This window comes from Budorcas taxicolor, chromosome 11 (genome assembly GCF_023091745.1).
Source record: "Budorcas taxicolor isolate Tak-1 chromosome 11, Takin1.1, whole genome shotgun sequence".
Classification (NCBI taxonomy): Eukaryota; Metazoa; Chordata; class Mammalia; order Artiodactyla; family Bovidae; genus Budorcas; species Budorcas taxicolor.
Window position 1 is genome coordinate 123,260,628 of NC_068920.1, and position 19,215 is coordinate 123,279,842.

The window sequence follows — 19,215 nt, forward strand, 5'->3', positions numbered from 1 at the left end:
TACCTGTTCTTCCTCATTCCCACTAAAGAATACCAGCTGGGGAACACAGGAGACCAGAGTCCTTCATTCAGCAGTGGAGGGATCTTCTGAAGCAGGAGGGAACTCCCTTTCTCCCCCTGCCCATTATCCAAGAGCAATAACTGACCCCAGCAAGTTCTCGGGCTGGCACCAGGAGAGCCTTCTTTATGCCTCTGAATGGGGCAGAGATCAGCTCCCCCAGAGCAGCTGAAACCCACCCACAAAGTCAAGCGTGCACGTTCAGCACAGGCAGCCACATTTTCCACACATACAGCCCAATCTGTCTACACTGACCATAGGCCCCATGTCAGGGCGACATCAACACCCACAGCATTCACGAGCCTGAGGCAGCTGGAGAAACACCTCCAGTTCTGGACCCCTGTTTTATAAGACACACGGCTGGACGTGAACAGTGATAAGGACACTGGGACGGTGTCTCGGCAGCAGAAGCTCTCCTCATGTATCAGCAGGTAGATCAGAACAGCAGAGAGCCGGCTGTTGTGGCCACAGAGGACAGTAGTTCCATAGACGGGCTCGCTGACGATCAGGGCCACATACCCAAGTCACCTGGCACGAGGGCCCCTTATCTTGGAAGTATCTGGGCAGAGGGAGAAGGGCCATCTGGGGCAGCAGAACAGCACCTACTTACCAGCCCTGCATTTACTAGATCTTCACAGACCCTGCGTTACCATCCCCGGGGTGGGGTGGGGGTTGAGGGTGGAGTGCTCTCACATGAGCAAATATGCCCTCAATCACGAGCAACCCTTTCCCCAAAGCTTATCAAAGTAGTTCATGACAGCATTTGCTTTTTTCCTACTCAACATGGAGAGTGCCAAATTAAGTGTCAGACGTGGTGACTTGAGTATTCCCAAGGCCAGAAAGTGTCAAATCTACAAACAGTTCATAAAGGACTATATACTTCCAACAACCAAAGTGAGGAACTGCAGGTAAAATAGATTTGGTATTTTTATTGCAAAATTCACCAAAAGTTATAGAAGTTGCTAATATTCCCACTCAAGGTGTATGCCATTTCAGAACCTCTAAGGACCCAGTTTCCACCAATGGGCTACTAGCAAAACGACTTAAAGAGGAAAACAGCAAGTCTTACATAAACAAGAGCCTAACATGTTCAAAGGGCGAGTTGTTTTTCTCATCGGCATGGCCTCAGCACACATTCGTTCTCCTGCGTTTCTTTAAATTAAATGATTATGAATTTCACCTGCCAGGTTTTGACTCCTCTCGTTTCCAAACAGAGGAAAGGCAGAAGGGCCGACATGCCTCTTTGGTTCTTTACACTTCTTTTGTGCTGTCGTCCCATATGGTTGTCACCACTGAGGCTTTCTTTGGACGTGAAGTGCTCGCCCACGGATGCTTCCTGGTCAATATTGTGCCAGCCTCCCCTTGATCCTGATCTCCTGCCTGGGAAGGGCTCATCACCCACAGTACTCGCACCCAAGGCCAGCTCTGCTGTGAGCTCTCCTGCAAGGCTGTCTGGACCTTGAAAGCTTTCTGGGAGGTTCCAACCCTTTCTCAAGACTCAGTTTAGGAAGAAATACACTCACTGCAAGAACCTTTAGGCAATACACAAACTTTAGCACCATTGGCCTCATCTCAAAGTCTATCTTGCCTCCACCTTCTTGAGCGGAGCATTTTTTTTACGGTGGGGGGAGGCAGAAAAGGGGAGCCCAGGGAACTAAGCACAGATTGATAGGAGCTGGAAACCTATAGGTAAGGATGTGAAATTGATTTGATGTCTGAGGCCCTCCAGCCCACGCAGTTGTGCTCAGATGGCCATTTTTTCCAGAAAGAAGTCTCTGAGATTTCTTATGAAGTCATTAGTTGACTTGGTCCCATTAAAAAAATAATAATAATAACCTGTTTTAGTGGTAGCAAAATATGCACAACATAAAATTTACCATTGGGCCCATTTTTAAGTGTATGGTTCAGTGACATTAAGTACATACGTTCACACTGTTGTGCAAGACTCTATCCCATTTCTAAGAGCGCCCTTCACATTTTCTCCTAAGATACTAAAATACTTTTTCAGCCTCTCCCACATTTGCATCCAGTGCCACAGTTCCAGATGACCAGCTACAATCTTAATACCTGGCATCAGTTTTGTTAGCGACATCTGTTTTAAGTCAATGTATTTTTCAGTTCTAGGTAAAGCATATGATTCTCTGTTTTCCTTGAAAATTCAAACAGATGCCGGTCTCATAAAAACAAAAGGTTTGTCAAAAATCAAATTCAAGAACTATTCTTGTTTCCTGTAAAATAACTGGCCCCATTCTACCCACCCCCCCACCAAAAGACAAAATAAAAAAACACTCCTGTATTTACTACTTAATTAAAATAGCTAAATTCATATCCTAAAGGCATCTGTATTACATCACTAAGGAAAACTTCTGAAAAAAATTATTAGGGCTCTTAAAGTTTCAAACTTTTTAAAAAGTTAATAAAAAACAGTTGTAATTTTGGACAGCTGTAGGTGATTTTTTGGTGTGCTTTAGAGGGTTCGTTAAAAAAAGGCCTCGTGAATCAACAATTAGAATTTATTTTGCATTGTCTCTTACGGTTTCACTTTACATGTAATATCAGTTTGGTATCTTCCTCCCTAAGAGATGATTTACTAACGTGAATGAGATGGAATCATGAAGAAAGCGGGAAGGAAAACAGCAATGGTCCCCTCCCCTGATAAGGATGTGTGTGACTTGAATTCCCTTCTGTATGACAGATGACTCAGGTAAATGACTCAGGGGCAGTGATACGGGAACTTTTTTTTAGCTACAACTGACATTTAACATTATATTAGTTTCAGGTGTACATGATTTGCTATTTGTATATACCTAAAAAATGATCGTCACAATAAAGTCTGGTTAACACCCATCATCCAGGGGAAGGCTTGGGTGGTGCCATGTTGGTTGGTCATAGCCCTCTAGGTTTGGTGGGTGTTCCCCTCTTCCAAATCTTGATCAGTCTAAGACACAGTATAATCTAAATTTTTTGGAATACTGACACAGGATGTGAGGGTGAAATTCTAATTCAGTTGGTCTAGGGAGGACAAAGGTGAAAGTGGAAAGACAGATGTTGTGTCCTAGAAAGTGTGCCAAACCAAGCTGGATATGTTCCTCCTGCGGCTTCTTGTTAAAACTGATAAACTGCCCTTGTTAGGACAGTCTGGGGAAGAGTTCTGGTTCAGGCTGCAGGCATGGGTAGATTGGGCCACAGTGGTCTATCTCCTGGTCACTGTTGCACTGCTCCATGTGGAACAAGAGGACTGTGGAAGGAGGGATCTGTGGGCAAATTATTTATAAGCAAACCGCCCTAATGGTCTGGATGATCCAAAAGCACTGGGACGTGGAACCTGAAACCCCACAAAGCAATCTTTGGTCTCACAAGGGATCCTTTATGAATAAGAAGGACACCCAGCTGATGGAGACTAAAGGGGGAGGGTGTAGAATACCAAGAGAAGGAATTTTTTTTTTTAAGTACACGTTATCCATCTGACACAAGCAGTATGAATCTTGTTATCCAAGAGGAGCCCTGACTGAGAACTATAGTTCCAAAGCAGGACTGGGAAATGGATCGTCTCATCATGGCAAGGTGGCACATGCTTCCCAGCATGTGTGCTTGATTGTGGGCTCTTGAGGAGAGTATGTCTTGGTTTGGAGATTTTTATTCTTCCTCAAGCCTAGGTTTCTACACGGTCATAACACTTAGTAGCTATCTCATTCGGTAAAGAGGATAATCCCAATTTTATCAGAGTTAACCTGTAGGGCAGCAGCCTTACAAAAATTAAAATAAACATGCTACCATTAAAAATACACATTATATGACTAGCTCATCAACTCTTCCCTCCCTCTCTTTGCTGTAACAGGCACCTGTTGGTTTAGAAATGTTCGGAGTTCTCACCCTAGTGAGCCAAAACTGGCACCCTTCCCATGCTGGTATCCACCAACCCCCCACCCCCACCCCTGAGACCTGCATATCATATATTACTTCCTGCTGTCTATGACCACATCGCCTTGGCAGTTAACCTCAAAGCAAACACATGGGGAGGAGAGAAGTCCCTGGAGGTGGGGAGGAAGGACAAGCGTCAGCGAAGTTTCAGACATTTTTGCTAGTGCCCAGGTGCAAAAACCTTGGTCACATGTATTTCAACGTCTCATCAAAGGCCTCATCTTTTCTTCCCCAGGATGGAGAGCTGAATGAAACACTCCTGTGCCTCCACTCCCTACCCTCCTGTTCTTGAAACACACATATGGGACCCCTTACCACCCGAAGGTGAACCACACAGTAACAGTGTCTGGCAGCTCACCTTATTCTCCACGTGTTCAGGGGCTGACCAAGGCTGGCACTCTGTTCAATGTTGATGGTTCCTCGGCAACACGGGCTACGTTTATTTAAACTGAACAAGTTTCCGTCACCTTTTTCTGGTGTCCAGAGAGGTCAATGTTTCAGGGTAACAAGTGTCATGAATGAATGACACAACACCCAAAACAGGACCGGAGCCAGGGGCAGATGACAGCTGCTTGCCTACATATCCCAGGGAACCAACTAGCTGTGTGACCCTGGGTGCATCCCTCCACCTCTCTGGATTGCAAGAAGGGAGCTCGCATTTTCCTAAGCTGCTCTCCAGCTCTACAATTTTATGGTCAAGTTGCCACCATTTTACTTTACTGAGAAAGGGCAACTCCACTTCACAAGGGCAATTTCAACTGAGCAGTGCTGTGTTCCTGCAGGAGGAACAATACTTAAAAAAAAAAAAAAGTTTAAACTATAAAATAAAATAGTGAAAAAACTATAGTAAATAGTAAAAAGAAATGGTAAAAATACAAGAAGTAGTAAAAACAATAACAAAAAAAAAACAAAAAGAAAAACCCAAACCTCACTTGGTTTCTTACTAGCCTAAAAGTTTGATCTACAAAGTAGGTTGGTTAACTTTGGTTTGAATTTCACAGCTTCCCTATCTTCCAATAAACGTAACAACCTCTTCAGAACAAAGATTCCTAGAGCAGTGCCTGCTGCAGTTCATTACAGCCAGAAGGAAAGCCCTGCCCAGATCCAGTGGGGTAACAGCTCTTAGAGGCCTCTCTGACTCCAGCCTAGCCCGTAGCCTCCAACTAACTGGAATTTACCGACAGTAAACCACTTTATCATTTCTTTGATTCAGAACTTTAAACAGCACCATTCCACCTAAAGAACGAAAGCTCAAAGATGGATTTTGATAGCCTGGCATGCAATAAACCTAAAATTTAGCCTCCCCTACCTGGACCAGCTCTTTCTCCGAGTTCCCCCAGCATATACCCAGGGGTGGGATTTCTGTGGAAGAAGCCTTTGGACGCCGGATGCCTCCTCTCCAACCTGCCTGACCTGCCCCACCTGCCCCCTCCCCCACTATCACCACCACCATCCTTACCTGAGTCCGCTAAAACTCAAGACTCACCTGGATGAAAGTGAACTCCCCCCTTGGCTAGCGTAGCAAGAAGTACTTTAACTTCTTTGCATTTATCTCTATTTTTAAAAAGAATATTATACTTATAAAAGGTTTCTTAAAACAGGAACTCTGGGGCTTCTCTGGTGGCTCAGTGGTAAAGAATCCACTGAATGTGCCACAATTACTGAGCCTGTGCTCGAGAGCCCAGGAGCTGCTACTACTGAGCCCCTGCGCCCTGGAGCCTATGTTCCACCATAACAGAAGCCACCACAAGAACCCCACGCACCACAGAGAGAAAAGCAGCAACGAAGACCCAGCACAGCCAAAAATAAACAAATAATTTTAAAAAAAAAGAACTCTCCTACAGTACTGGAACTACGAGAGTTCTTCAGTATTATTACTATACTCTTCAATCCCTTTATTTTAGAGACGAGAAAGCCAAGTCCGGAGAGACCCCCTGACATCTTGGGCACATTGGTGGCAAAGAAGTGAAGGGGACCGAAGTTTCCCAACTCCCAGAACTTGCTGCACAAGGCAAACTGCTCCCCATCTGCTCTGCTACTTGGTATTCATTCAAAAGCTTCTCCTGTTGGGTGTATCCTTTTTTCCCACAATAGAGAGTTGTGTGCTGTACAATGCAGGTGTTCGATAAATGCAAGAGGAGAAAGAGGGGAAAGCTGGAAGACAGAAAACAAGCTCCCCCAGGCCCTCCTCCTTATGAGAAGACCCAACTTTGTACCAAGTCTCTGTCGGGGAAGGTCCTGACTCATTTTCAACTCCCCTCACCCACCTCCAGCGAACGCCCTCTGCTTTCCTTCAGACCTTCCACCCAAGCCTCAATCTGCCCGGAGTATAAACACACCCTCTGCATATGCATCCCACGTGAATATCCATGGAATTCTCCAGGCAAGAATACTGGAGTGGGTAGTCTTTTTCTTCTCCAGGGGATCTTCCCAACCCAGGGATTGAACCCAGGTCTCCTGCTTGGCAGGCAGATTCTTTACCACTGAGCCACCTGGGAAGCCCCGTGAATGACCACACTCATGTCCTTACATACAGAATGAGGGTCACAGCAATGATTCCCAATTAAGTGTAAGTATGCAAAGGCAGAAAAACTCAGGGACCAGCGCTCTTCCCCCAGAGATTATAGCCATATTTTTAATAACTGTGAGTTGAGAAAAATATGACAAACATCCACCATGAATTCAGTAGTATTTTATTGAGGTTATATTTTATTATTTTATAAATGCAACAGCATACATTGAAAGAGTAATACACGTATGTGGGTGATGTTATATACATATTTGCTTCACAAACAACACTTGAAGTGCTTATGGGTCCCCAGCCACTTGGGCAACTGCTGGGTAGAGGCATTGGTTCAAGACTTCAGAAGTGGATACCTAAATGCTGGGTGTGCATGTTAGCCACTCAGTCATGTCCAACTCTTTGCGATCCCATGCGCTGTAGCCCGCCAGGCTCCTCTGTCCATGGGACTCTCCAGGCAAGAATACTGGAGTGGGTTGCCACTCCCTTCTCCAGGGGATCTTCCTGACCCGGGGATCGAACCCAGATCTCCTGCACAGCAGGCAGATTACTTACCATCTGAGCCACCAGGGAAGCCCCTAAATGCTGGGGAAGGACCTTAAGTCTCTTACCACCGTCCTCTGAAATATACCAGTGGGCCAATGCAGATACCACCAGAGAGGGCCCACAGTCAGCTCACTTCGGATTTCTCATTCCATCTACCTTCTTGTTGTATTGACTACTATCACAGGCGGTGGTATTTCCAGCATTTCTTTTCTGGGGGAGAAGGGTCTTACACTAGTCCTCCGGTCTATTCTTGGCTTTCCTGGCAATGCTGCCTCAGGTAGAAAGCCACTTTCAGTTTCTCCCCAGGAATTATCTCTAAAGAGTAAGCGCTGACAAGTGATGGATAATTTGCATTTTAACCCTATTCAAATTTGGGTAAATGGTTTAATATGCATGCTAATATTCTATCATTATTCCAATTAAGGAAACTATTATGTTAAAGTGTTTAATCAGGAGAATTAGGGAGAACTCCAGACACCTAAAATTAACCTCTAATAGTCTTGACATTCATTTTATTTAAGTGCAATTTGCTAAGCTATAAGCAACTTGCTGCCTAAGACTTCTGTTTAGGCACGTGGGGATTCCTGATAAGACCTAACAGCAATTCATTTCCTAACTAGATTGCTGTCTAAAAGAATAAACTAAAAGGGCTGCAATTTAAATACAATCAAGTCCCCAAGCAGTCACATTCCAGAAGACTTAAACATCATCATCTTGATCCCCAGGACAACAATGCTATTCGCATCAGAAACAACACAACCACTTCCTCTTTCTCTGACCTTCTTGGTTTAATTACTTCCTGTGATTTCTTCTAGGGCTGAGTGTGCTCGCTCCCGGGGCGGCTGGTTTTCCATAGGAGACTGATTCGTCTGGAAGGTGCAGAATGCCAGCTGACAGACATTATATATAAAGTGCTGGGACTTCCTATTTCTCTTTCAGTGATGGATTTCCTGGGCTGTCTGGCATTCACCAAGAACTTTTTCAGTCATAAAAAAAGAAAAAATTCTTCCAGCACCTTACCATCTAAAGATCAAGCTACACCTCAAAGCTGAAAGTCCTGCCAACAATGGGTAAAGGCAGGCCCTTGATAATATCTCTCTGCGTGGAAACACCACCCTCTTGACCAATGAGCTTCTTCAGCAAGTTTCAAATGCCAAGTATGTGAGGTTGCCTCTGAAGACACAAACCTGGCAGCTGGGAGCTCACCGTCATCACAAAGACAGGCTCTTGCTACTCAAACAGGGGTTCTTGGAACTGCACCAGCAGCATCGGGAAGTTGGTTAAAAATGCAGCATCTCAGGCCTTCCTGAACCAGAATCCTCATTTTATAAGATTCCCTTGCACATTCAGGTTTAATCCTCTTCTCAAAATAGCTAGGCTAAAACCAAGTTTTAATGAACAGCAAGCTTCGTTAACTATCTTGCTCACACACACTCCATCAAGGGCAAGATGGCTGGTTGTCTTTCCAAAAGCGGTCTCTGTAGAACTGCTCTTTGTATCAGTACAGAAAATGCCATCTCTGTGGGCACTGGTTCTCTGCTCCACAGAGCTGAACAGGCGAGGAAGAAATGTCACCTCACTGTCCTGAGGCATTTACGGGATTCTGTGCATGCATGCTAAGTCACTTCAGCTGTGACCAACTCTATGCAACCCTGTGGACTGTAGCCCATCAGGCTCCTCTGTCCAGGGAGCTTTCCAGGCAAGAATACTAGAGTGAGTCGTCATTTCCTACTCCAGGGGATCTTCCGGACCCATAGATCGAACCTGGGTCTCCTGTACGACAGGTGGATTCTTTACCGTTTGAGCCACTAAGGAAGCCCTTTACAGAGTTCTAATTTCATTTGCTCAATGGTAATATAAGTCAAACTGTACACGCAACAGATTCTTTGCAAAAACTGAGGCTCTAGGCAGTTGTTCATAAATAGTTGTTCTACAGACACGGGATGTGAAGTCAAAGGACCTGGGTAAAAATAACAAATCCTGCTCTGTGACCTCAGACAAGATACTTAACCTGGCTGAATCTTTTCTTCGCCTGCAGCTGTGGACACTGTTGATTCATGGACATAATCCATCCACATCTGAGTGCATGAGTGTATGTGTATGAACACACAACACACACTCACCCTAAAAATGACTCAAGAATTTGTTAGGGGATCTGGGAAGGGTGTGGAGCTCCTCTAAAGCTTTGGACAAGGAGTTCCCTGTACCCTAAACCTGGGAATCCCAACGCCTGCAGCTTGAGGGGTAACTCTGCAAAGGATGAAGAGGGGAAACACCTCTGGCCAGTCCATCATCAGCCCATCATCCAGATAACTCTGGCGTCACGCCCTTTAGGCACAAGGAAGTGCCTAGCACCCTAGAATGTAAGCTCCCCGAGGGCAGAGGCTCCCTCTGAGCCACAGCTGGGGTCCTGTCTGGCAGGAAGGTGGCTGGAACACTGTGAAGTAAGTGAAGGGCACCCTGCTGCTAGTCACTCCCTCTCCTCCAGTCTCACCCTAACTACTATTTATTTTATCCAATAAATAATTTATACATGGCTTTTCAATTGGTGGCCAAGTATTTTCTAAAGTGAAGTTCCTTAGATTCAGAGAATACCACATTTCCAATGGACACCTGTCATCTGATATCCACTACTTTTCCTTAGTATAAAAAGACATGTAAGAACAGAACTGGTTCACAAAGAGCAAACTCCTAATCTGAAATCTGTGCATGCGTACTCGGTCATGTATGACTCTATTGAGACCCCATGGCTCCTCTGTTCATGGAATTTTCCAGGCAAGAATAGTGAAGCGGGTTGCCTTTCCTCCTCCAGAGGATCTTCCCAACCCAGGGATCGAACCCGAGTCTCCTGTGTATCCAGCATTGGCAGGCAGATCCTTTACCACTGCGCCACCTGGGAAGCCTGAAACTTGTTGACCCACAGTCTAACACGAAGACAAGTATTAGCCTTCAGGGACAGAAGTAGCATTAGGCCAGGGCACACCGTCCAGGCAGCAGACCTGTTTCAGAATTTTGAGCCTGAGAAAAATCCCAGATTTTGATTTAACCTATTAAACAAAGGAGAGACATTTAATTACTCTGTTTAAGACTGTATTTACACTTATTCAGCTTTAAAAGTTCTACAAAAATGAGTAAACTTATTGGGATGTAGATGATTAAATCTCTGGCCGAGCCTCCACTTTATTCCCTGGATGGAAATATAAACACAAACACCAATATGGCACACAAATAGACAAAACAAGCCATAAGCCAGCTTACTCCTAAGAGAACTCTCAGCCTCATCCATTCCCCCCACAAGCCTACTGACTCTTTGTTTTAGAAAGAATTTGAACGCTGTTGATAATATGAGTTCTAGACCAGACAGGGGTAGCAAGAGAGCAAAGGATGCTACTACATAGGTAAGCAAACTGACAGTAAGCATCAGAAGGGGAAAGAAGTAGAGAATGACCCCAAAGCCCACATTTCTGCCACCACCGTAATGGCACCCTACCCCTCTTGGTAGTGTTTAAAAACAAACAACTTCAAGTCTCTCTGGATGTACATACAATACGAATAATCATTTAATTTTTTATATAGGGTAAAACTCTTTTTCAATTAATGAACATTTAATCAATCAATGAATGTTTGCAGAAAGCCTACTATGGGCTTAGCACTCTGCCTGAAGATGGGTGTACAGGTCAATAAGCTATTATTCCCACACCTGGAAGGGCAGATGGGCCAGGCTTCTGGGTGCATTCTCAGGGTGGGATGCAAATACAAAATAAACAGTGTGTATCTGAAAAATCAATACTGGAGGCCAGAGCCGAAGCAATGAGAAAAAGAAGTAAGAGGACTAAACAGTGAAAATGAAAGACAAGGATACACCAGGAAAGACAATTTTAACAACTCAGCCTGATAATTAAGTTTTAAGCACCTATGAATGGACCACAGGAAATAAATCTAAGAATGGAACCGCAATTTGAAAAATCGTTATTTCTACAAAGAGGAGGAGCCAAACCCATACGTTTTGAAGGTGCTCATATCTTTTTTTCTCTCTTCAATCACAACTGCTAAATGCCAGGGTGAAGTAAAAATTCGTTTCTTCACCTGTATGCTCTTGTGTGTGCTTAGCTGCTCAGTCGTGTCCAACTCTGTGACCCTGTGATTATAGCCTGCTAGACTTTTCCGTTCATGGGATTCTCTGGGCAAGAATACTGGAGTGGGGGTAGCCATTCCTTTCTCCAAGGAATCTTCCCAACCCAGGGATCAAACGCAGGTTTCCTGCATTGCAGGTTGATTCTTTATTGTCTGTATGCTCTTGGGGCAATCAACATAGAAATTCTGTTTTAAAATAAATATTCAGTTGCCCCTTGAAAGTAGCATAAATAACATAAGCAGGATTTGCTATCATGTGTGCAACATACCCCAAGTGAACATATTGTTGACAAAGATTACCTGAGAAATGAGTAATTACAAAACAGTTGGTCCTTAATTTAGCCAAGTCCTATGCCAGTTAATATCAAGTGTTTTACTAAGATCCTGGCCTGATTTCCTTCCCCTGACAGGGACCACATCAAGCTGTGGTAACCATCTTTCATGCCTACCACGGCAGGCACACAGAAAACATAAGTTTGCTTCACAGAGCATGCTGCCCACCAGTGCAAAATATTCCTTCTACTCCAGTGACTAAAAGCCTTAGACAATGCCTTAAGAAATACTGATCAAAAAGAAACATTTACAATAGTTAACGAGTTTATCAATATGGCTGGGTCTTAAAAAAAAAAAAAGGCAGCCCAATTTACTTAAGAGAAAACAAGCCAAAACAAATAGCCAAACGCAAAAACTTCCTGCTCTGCCTCTATTATCATCTTGTTCAAGTTTCTGAGGATTCTGCTGTTAGACTGTATATTTGTGTTCCACCCCATAACATAGGAACTCTGCCAACAGTGGCGCTCATCAGCACAGCTGTCTCCAACTTCAAGTGTTAAGACTCCACGAGAACCCTGTAGTTATTGCAAATTGTTAATATTTTGATCTCGGCAGACACTATCTTGAAGAGGCACAAAACACAGGCCCCGGCTTATTGAGTTTAGACTCTTCCATTTCCCAGTTCCCACAACGGTGATTGGAATCAAAATGGTTTTGACTTTTTTATCACAGATCACCAACACCAGATAGTTCTGCGACCAGTTTCCACAAGACACGTCAAGGGCTATAGGCAAAACATGGGAGTTTCTCAGAAGGAGGCTTACACACACCCTAAGTTAACCAAATACAACAATTATAATTATTGCATTTCTCAGCAGGGACAAAACAACATTTTAAAATAATCAGATTCGTTTTTTTAACTTAATAGATCTTTATTAAAAACAACCACAATGTGCCCGATGGTATTAGGCCAACAAGTAGAAAACTAGGCAAGAGAGGTAACCCTGAATCCCAAAAGCTCCTATTTTGGGACAGATGTAGCTGTGTATAACAAACCCAACTCTAAATGGTGAGAACTGTCATACAGTGTGGAGGGAAAGTGCTATCAAGAGTCCACCATTTTTCCTTAGGGAGTGAGGGAGGGGGAAGTCCAGGAGGACCTCAGAAGACGAATGACTCAGGGCTAGTAGTAAGGGAATGAGCAGAATTTCACATGTTGGGGAAGGAAAGAAGAACATTCCGGAATAAACAGCATGAGCGAGTGGACCATTGAGAACAGTTTTCATATTGATACTGATCCACTTTTTATATATGTTATTGGTTAAAGGGACCAGAAAGCAGAGGGAATCGGGTACAGCTGGAAAGGAAGCGGCATCTGTTAAGATCCCTGTGGAAACAAACTCAGCAGATGGAGGTTAGTGAACGCCCACCAGCTACCAAGACTATAACCTTGCAGAGAAGGAGATGGCAACCCACTCCAGTGTTCCTGCCTGGAGAATCCCAGGGACGGGGGAGCCTGGTGGGCTGCCGTCTATGGGGCCGCACAGAGTCGGACACGACTGAAGTGACTTAGCAGTAGTAGTAGTAGTAGTAGAGGCCTTAACTTTATACAATGACAATGTCTTTTTACACAATAACAATGTCCCGGCTTATAAGCTTGTTAAAGGTCTTTCCAAGTTTTTTGTTCTGTTTCGCTTTTAAGATTTTCTAAGAGACCAAGATTCCAATTCCTAGTCGACTCCAGCATTCTATTCTGGTAGAGTAGAAACACACCTACTTTTTTAAGGCTAAGGCAAAAAGAAGGGATCAATACTTGTTGCATTGTGTCTAATTTCCACAACTCTTAATTCAATAACTATAGAGCTAACATTCCAGTAATAATCAACTCTGAATTCACATTCCTTCCATTATCTTAAGGTGTAACAACTCCAAGTTTACTTAAATTCACTTTAATTCAGTATGTGCCTCATAGCATTTTCAGGGAAGATAAGGGAAGTGAAAAAAGTTATGGCAATGACAGGATGTCACTAATTCAGAAGAATTAGGGACAGTATGACTGGCAGAAACGGTCTGAGCTTTGAAGTCAGAATGACTAAAGCTAGCCACCCTCTGCCCTTCTGAGATAGCACCTTGTGGTGCTTGAAAATACAGTCCTTCCTGAGACAGCCTACTAGGTTTATTTAACCTCTCTGTGTCTTGATTTCACCCCACCCTATAAATGGAGGTAATAAAACCATATGTGCTTCCCTGGAGGCTCAGTGGTAAAGAAGCTGTCTGCCAATGCAGGAGACACGAGTTCGATCCCCAGGTTGAGAAGATCCCCTGGAGAAGGAAATGGCAACTCACTCCAGTATTCTTGCCTGGAGAATCCTGTGGACAGAGAAGTTAGGTGAGCTATAGTCCATGGGGTGGCTAAAGAGTCAGACATGACTGAGCGACTACACAGCAAACAAAACCATATACAGCACAGATTGTTGAAAAGACTAAAGGAGTAAAGTCCTATAAAAATATTTGCTGTCTTCGGTAAGTAATGCAAGCTTCCTCATCGGTTAAATGTGGTAACACCTCCCTCACATGGTTATTTGAAAGTGAGACTGTAAAAAACCTCTCTCGGTGTCCAGCGATGAGCCGACACCAGAAATCTGTGTTATTCCTAGTGTGTGCTGTAAGCTTTACACAGGCTAGCTCATTTAATGGAGAAGGAAATGGCAACCCACTCCAGTGTTCTTGCCTGCAGAATCTCAGGGATCGGGGAGCCTGGTGGGCTGCCATCTATGGGGTCGCACAGAGTCGGACCCGACTGAAGCGACTTAGCAGCAGCAGCAGCAGCAGCAGCTCATTTAATTCCCACAGCAACTCCAGGAAATCAGCAGTTTTTATTCCCATTTTATTCACTCAGATAAAAGCAAAGTGAGATACATCAGTAACTTGCCTTGGATCAGAAGGTGACATCAGTAACTTGCCTTGGATCAGAAGGTGACCAAATGGCTAAGCCTTGAACCATACATTACAGTGCATTTAAAGCAGGATCTTTGGCCTTTGGCTGAAATAACCAATCAGACATTTTTCAGTCAGTTGAGACTGAGAGTAAAGACCTCAGGGAATTATTCTTAATTCTGTGAAGTGTAATCATTGTCTTGTGGTTTCACATAAGAGTATGCTCATCTTTTGGAAAACAAGCTCAAGTAATTGAATATAAGAGTTCTAATGTCTAATTTCTTTGAAATAGTTCAGCAAAAAATATTTAAGCTTTTTAAGTTTTTTTCCAAATGGGAAACCTTTCAACATTAGGGAAAGAATGAGTGAGGGAGGAGTTATAAATCCATCCTCAGCAAGATGTGTGTTGCCGAGAAGAGATCAGCAACAAAATAGAAAGCTGAACGGTAGCTGAGTGGCTCTTGAGTTACTGCTCCTTGAGAAGAGTTTCTTCATTTTGTCTGCAAATTTCCAAATCATTCATAGCCATGATCCAGTGATTTAAAGATACAGATGAAACACACATGATTTAAAAAAAAATTTTCCATTTCCTTTGTACAAAAGGTCACTTTCAATAATTTACTGAATTATTTTAATTATCTTTAATTTTTAAATTTAATTATCTTTAATTTTCACTTACTGAAAAAAAATCTGTAGTTATAAATCTTAACATGCATTTCTGTCTGGAGAGGGACAGAAGGGTCAGGGTACTTTTTATACTGAAGCTATTGTTTAGGACCATCAGCAAAAAGAGCTTTACTAAATTTATGTGTGTATATTCATTACAGAGTAATTTTAAAATGACAGAAAAAAGAACATTAGAAGACAAAACATATTTTTTAAAATTAAGCACGATTTTATCACTTGCAAGGTTCTGATTTATTGCTAAATATATTTAAATACCTGTACTGTTTAATAAAAACCTTAAATATATGTGGGCTATCAGGAAGACCTATTTTACCTAAGACACAAATATATCTCCCTTGAGTTTCCAGTTTGATGTCACTACCTTATAACACACCTTGCCTACTTCCAAAAGGTATCTAAGGAAGCTCAAACATAAAAAACCATTAAAAGAGAAAACAGAAAATAGATTGAAATGCATAGAAAGGAGTGGTAAATAAATCTAGCAAAAACCTAAGCTAATATGGCTACCATAACCAAGCAAAAATTTTAGCTCTGAGCTTGAGACAGCGGTAGTAAATAATAAAACAAAACAGAAAACCAATCACAGCATTGTCCTGTAAGTCTGAAAGAAACATTCTTCCGGGCACCAGCATTTAAAAGGAATTTTTCAGATGGGCCATTACATAAGAACGATGAACAATATAATGGACAGTGTCCACAAATGGCAGTTTATACAGCCCATGCAGCCCATTTTCTTACCAGGCATTTCTTGTCTCATGACAAGGTCATTGCATTAAAAGTAATTCAGAGAAGGCCATTTTTGCAGCAGGCTAAGGCACCACAGCTTTCTGATTCTCTAACTGAAACCAGAACCTATCCTCAAATATCCATTGTCTCAACTGGGCTTCTGACAGCAGTAGGGACAGCCAGTTCCATGCCAAACTGCTCTGAAAGCCTGGAAGAAAAATATTTATTTCTTGTTGGTGATTCCACCTGAAATCCCTTTGCTTTGGATATCAGATGGGATAGAATACAAAGCTGACCTGCCCTAGAAAGGAAGCGGCCAGGCCAGCATCCTTGAGGAATGGAGGCAAGGAACCCCAATCTAGGGTGATGAACCAATCAATCTTCAACAAACCCTGAGCACGGCAACCTTCCCTTCCTGCTACTACTGCTATTGTGTGTGCAGGGACAAACAAGGACCCATAAAAATACCTGTTTATTATTAATAGTCATGTCCAAAAGGGGGCAAGGCCCAGCATATTCCTTACCCCACCCATATTTCAGCCCTAGAAGGGCAACATTTTTCATTTTACCATTTCAAGATACAGTCTATTAAAGCCAAGCAAAGGTCTAACATATAAAGACCAACAGATGTGGTGGGACATGGGACATGCACACCACCTAAGATCTTCTCAGGCTACTTATGGGACAGGTGTTCTAAGACGGGTGTCTGGCAGACTAGGGGTTACTGCAGCCAAAGCTCCTTGGGGACCCAGAGAAAGGAAATTCCCTTTCCCAAACACCAACTCTCCCGACACCCCCTCCCGCCCAGCCCGGCGACAGCAGACACCAAAGGACAACGGGGCACTAAAAAAAAATAGTAGATGCTTACAGCACAGCATTCTATCACCTGCTGCAAGACAAGCCCTCCCCGCTGGCCAGCCCTGAGTCACTTCCCCTCTCTGCATCGGGTCTCAATGCTCTCGGGGGCAAAAGACCTCTGGCGCTGCATATCCGCAGCCCCCAAGTCGGCGCAGACACACACTGGGCCTCCCTCTAGGCAAGTTCCCGTGGCTGCCGACCCGCTCTCTGCGCCCCAGCCGGCGCCGCCGCTACCTTGGCTAATGGCAGCTCTGAATGAAAGGAGCCGAGACAGGCTCCGGATTTATGAATGTGCAGGGGAGGAGGGGAGAGATATCATGTGACAATAAAGGAGAGAGTCTTATTCACAAAAAAAAAAGTGGCTGTGGCGGGCACAGCCACTGAGCAGCAGCGGCCGCCGCGATGCGGTGACCGCTCGGACCCGAGGCCGACGATCTCAGGCACCCGGCCCTGCAGCCCAACCTCTAGTCGCACCCGCGATCGGAAACGCCTCGGGCGCTGGCAGAAGAAAGGCAAAGCCGCCTCGGCGGCCGCAGGGCCACAAAAAGCTGCACCTCGGCCAGGGGCTGAAGGAAGACACGGGTCCCGCGAGGGGAGGTGGGTGCGCCGGAGAGCCCCTCCAGCGAAGAGCCCCGAGCTTTGTTCGCCTCGGGCCCGCGGGCCCGGCACGCACTCCTGTGCACGCGCGCACACACAGATATACACAAAGATACACACAGAGACACACAGAGATATACACACAAGGGCCCCGCAGCTCGCTGCCCCGCAGGCTCCCGCCCTCCCCCGCCGCACACCCTCGGATCCGCCCCCCGAACAGCCCAGACCCCGCGGGGCGCCTGTCCCTGGCCGGCCAACGCGTGCACACACACGCACACGCGCCGCGGGGCCCCAGGGCTGCTCCAACACGCCGGCCTGCGCGGGGACCCGGGTGCACGCAGACCCTAGCGCAACCCGTGCCCAGTCCTCCCTTAGCTCCGCAGGGTTTTTTATGAATGAAAATGTGGTATGCAAATGAGAGCGATTCAAGAAAACGACATGGCGGAGCCTGGGCCCCAGTGGGCTTCCGAAGGGACCGCGGGGCTAGCAGAGCGGGCGGGAGAGCTACAGAAGTCACCGGGTCAAAACCCACCGACCCCTGGAAGCCGGAGCGGGGGTGTCAGGTGTTCCGCTCCCGCCGCGGAGGATCTCTAGAGGAGGGGTGATTTGAGTCTCCAGAGAGGGATCGGGGACCGCCCGGAGGTCACCCGCGCGCCCTTGGCCCCCGCAGCGGCCACCAGCCCGCTGACCCAACGCGCGCCCCCTCCAGCCTGCAGCAGTTTTCGCCCCCTCCTCACTTCATCAACAAGGGGGGAAATCTCGCGTCCCACACCCCATAGACCAGCGAGTCGCTGCACCCCAAGCCAAGTTCACCCAAACAGCGTCTCCGCCCACGTCCTCAGCCCCGGCCCCCACGCTGCCCTCGCGGGGCACCCTCGTCCCACCCCGTGGCCAAACTTACTCGTCCGGGTGTGTTTCTTCGGTCATTTTCCTGTTCACCTAGACGCCTGTCCCGCGGCGGGCAGCTTTGCTCCCTTCATCTTCCTGTCCGCTCATCCTCCCCCCCCCCCCAACCCCCCTTCTTCACATCTCCGGAGATCGCCTGATTTGGTTGGGGGGAGCTGCTAGAGATGAAGGGGGCGCCGCAGAAGGCAGAAAGGGAAGCAGGGCGACCGGAGCGTGGGGTGAGGTCTGGAGAAGGGGTGCACAGGCAAGCTTCGCGGGGAGTGAGCGCCGCAGGGCCGAGGGGCAAAAGCGGGCGGGGGCTCCGAGGGCTCGGGAGCGGGCGGAGCGTAGAGATTTGGGCAGGGGACGGCGGTAGGGGAGAGGAGGAGAAAAACAAGCGCGCGGTGGAGCGGCGGGGACTGCCGAGAGCAGGGGAAGAGGGCCGGCCGCGGGCGGGGGCTCGGCCCGGGGTTGCCCCCGGGGGGCCGGGCCAATCACGGTTCCGGGGAGCGCTCGGCGGCCAGGGGAGGTGCGCCCGGAAGGCGGTGCAGGGCGCCCAGTCCGAGCCCCATCTCTCGACTCTACCGATTTACTCCATATTGGATTCTCACCACCGCCAACAGGAGGAGGAAGTAGGGCGGAAGCGATGACGTCTTCCCAGCGGCCAGAGGTGGTGGAGTGCAAAAAGCTTCCTACTTGCGACCGAAAAAAAAAAAAAGGAGGAAAAAAAAAAAACTTTGTCCAGCCTACTGAGCATGCCCGACTTCCTTCCCTCCCTCCCCCGCCCCCCCCAAGTCCCTCCCGGCTTCCACTCCCTGAGGAGCCCCGGAGCGGAGTTGGTTGCGCCGCGTTTAACTCCGGATCCTCCCGCGTTAGCGCTCCGGGTTTTAAGATGCCCGAGAGGAGGGAGGAGGTGGCAGCGGGGGACTCGCACACATCTGGCCTCGGGTTGGTTCCCTCCCTCCTCCCAAACCCCTGGATTAAAAATCGGAGGGAAGAGGAGGAGGGGGAAGACAGGGAGCTCTGGGGGTGGCCGGAGGGTTGCTGGCCTTCGGAAGAACAACTAACCCTGC

General features: G+C 46.3%; 1 protein-coding gene and 1 non-coding gene across 2 annotated transcripts in view; both read right to left on the minus strand.

Annotated features, from left to right (window-relative positions):
- The window catches only part of SPRED2 (sprouty related EVH1 domain containing 2), a 119,715-nt gene extending 100,994 nt beyond the window's left edge, over positions 1-18,721 (minus strand). The window contains exon 1 of the mRNA XM_052648465.1: positions 18,159-18,721. Within this exon, the coding sequence (XP_052504425.1) occupies positions 18,159-18,184 (26 nt within the window). The 5' untranslated portion in view covers positions 18,185-18,721. The remainder of the gene's footprint in view (positions 1-18,158) is intronic.
- On the minus strand, positions 6,406-6,476 carry TRNAG-GCC (transfer RNA glycine (anticodon GCC)). Its single transcript has one exon. It is a non-coding gene; the product is annotated as a tRNA-Gly (tRNA).
- Positions 18,722-19,215: the final 494 nt, after the last annotated feature.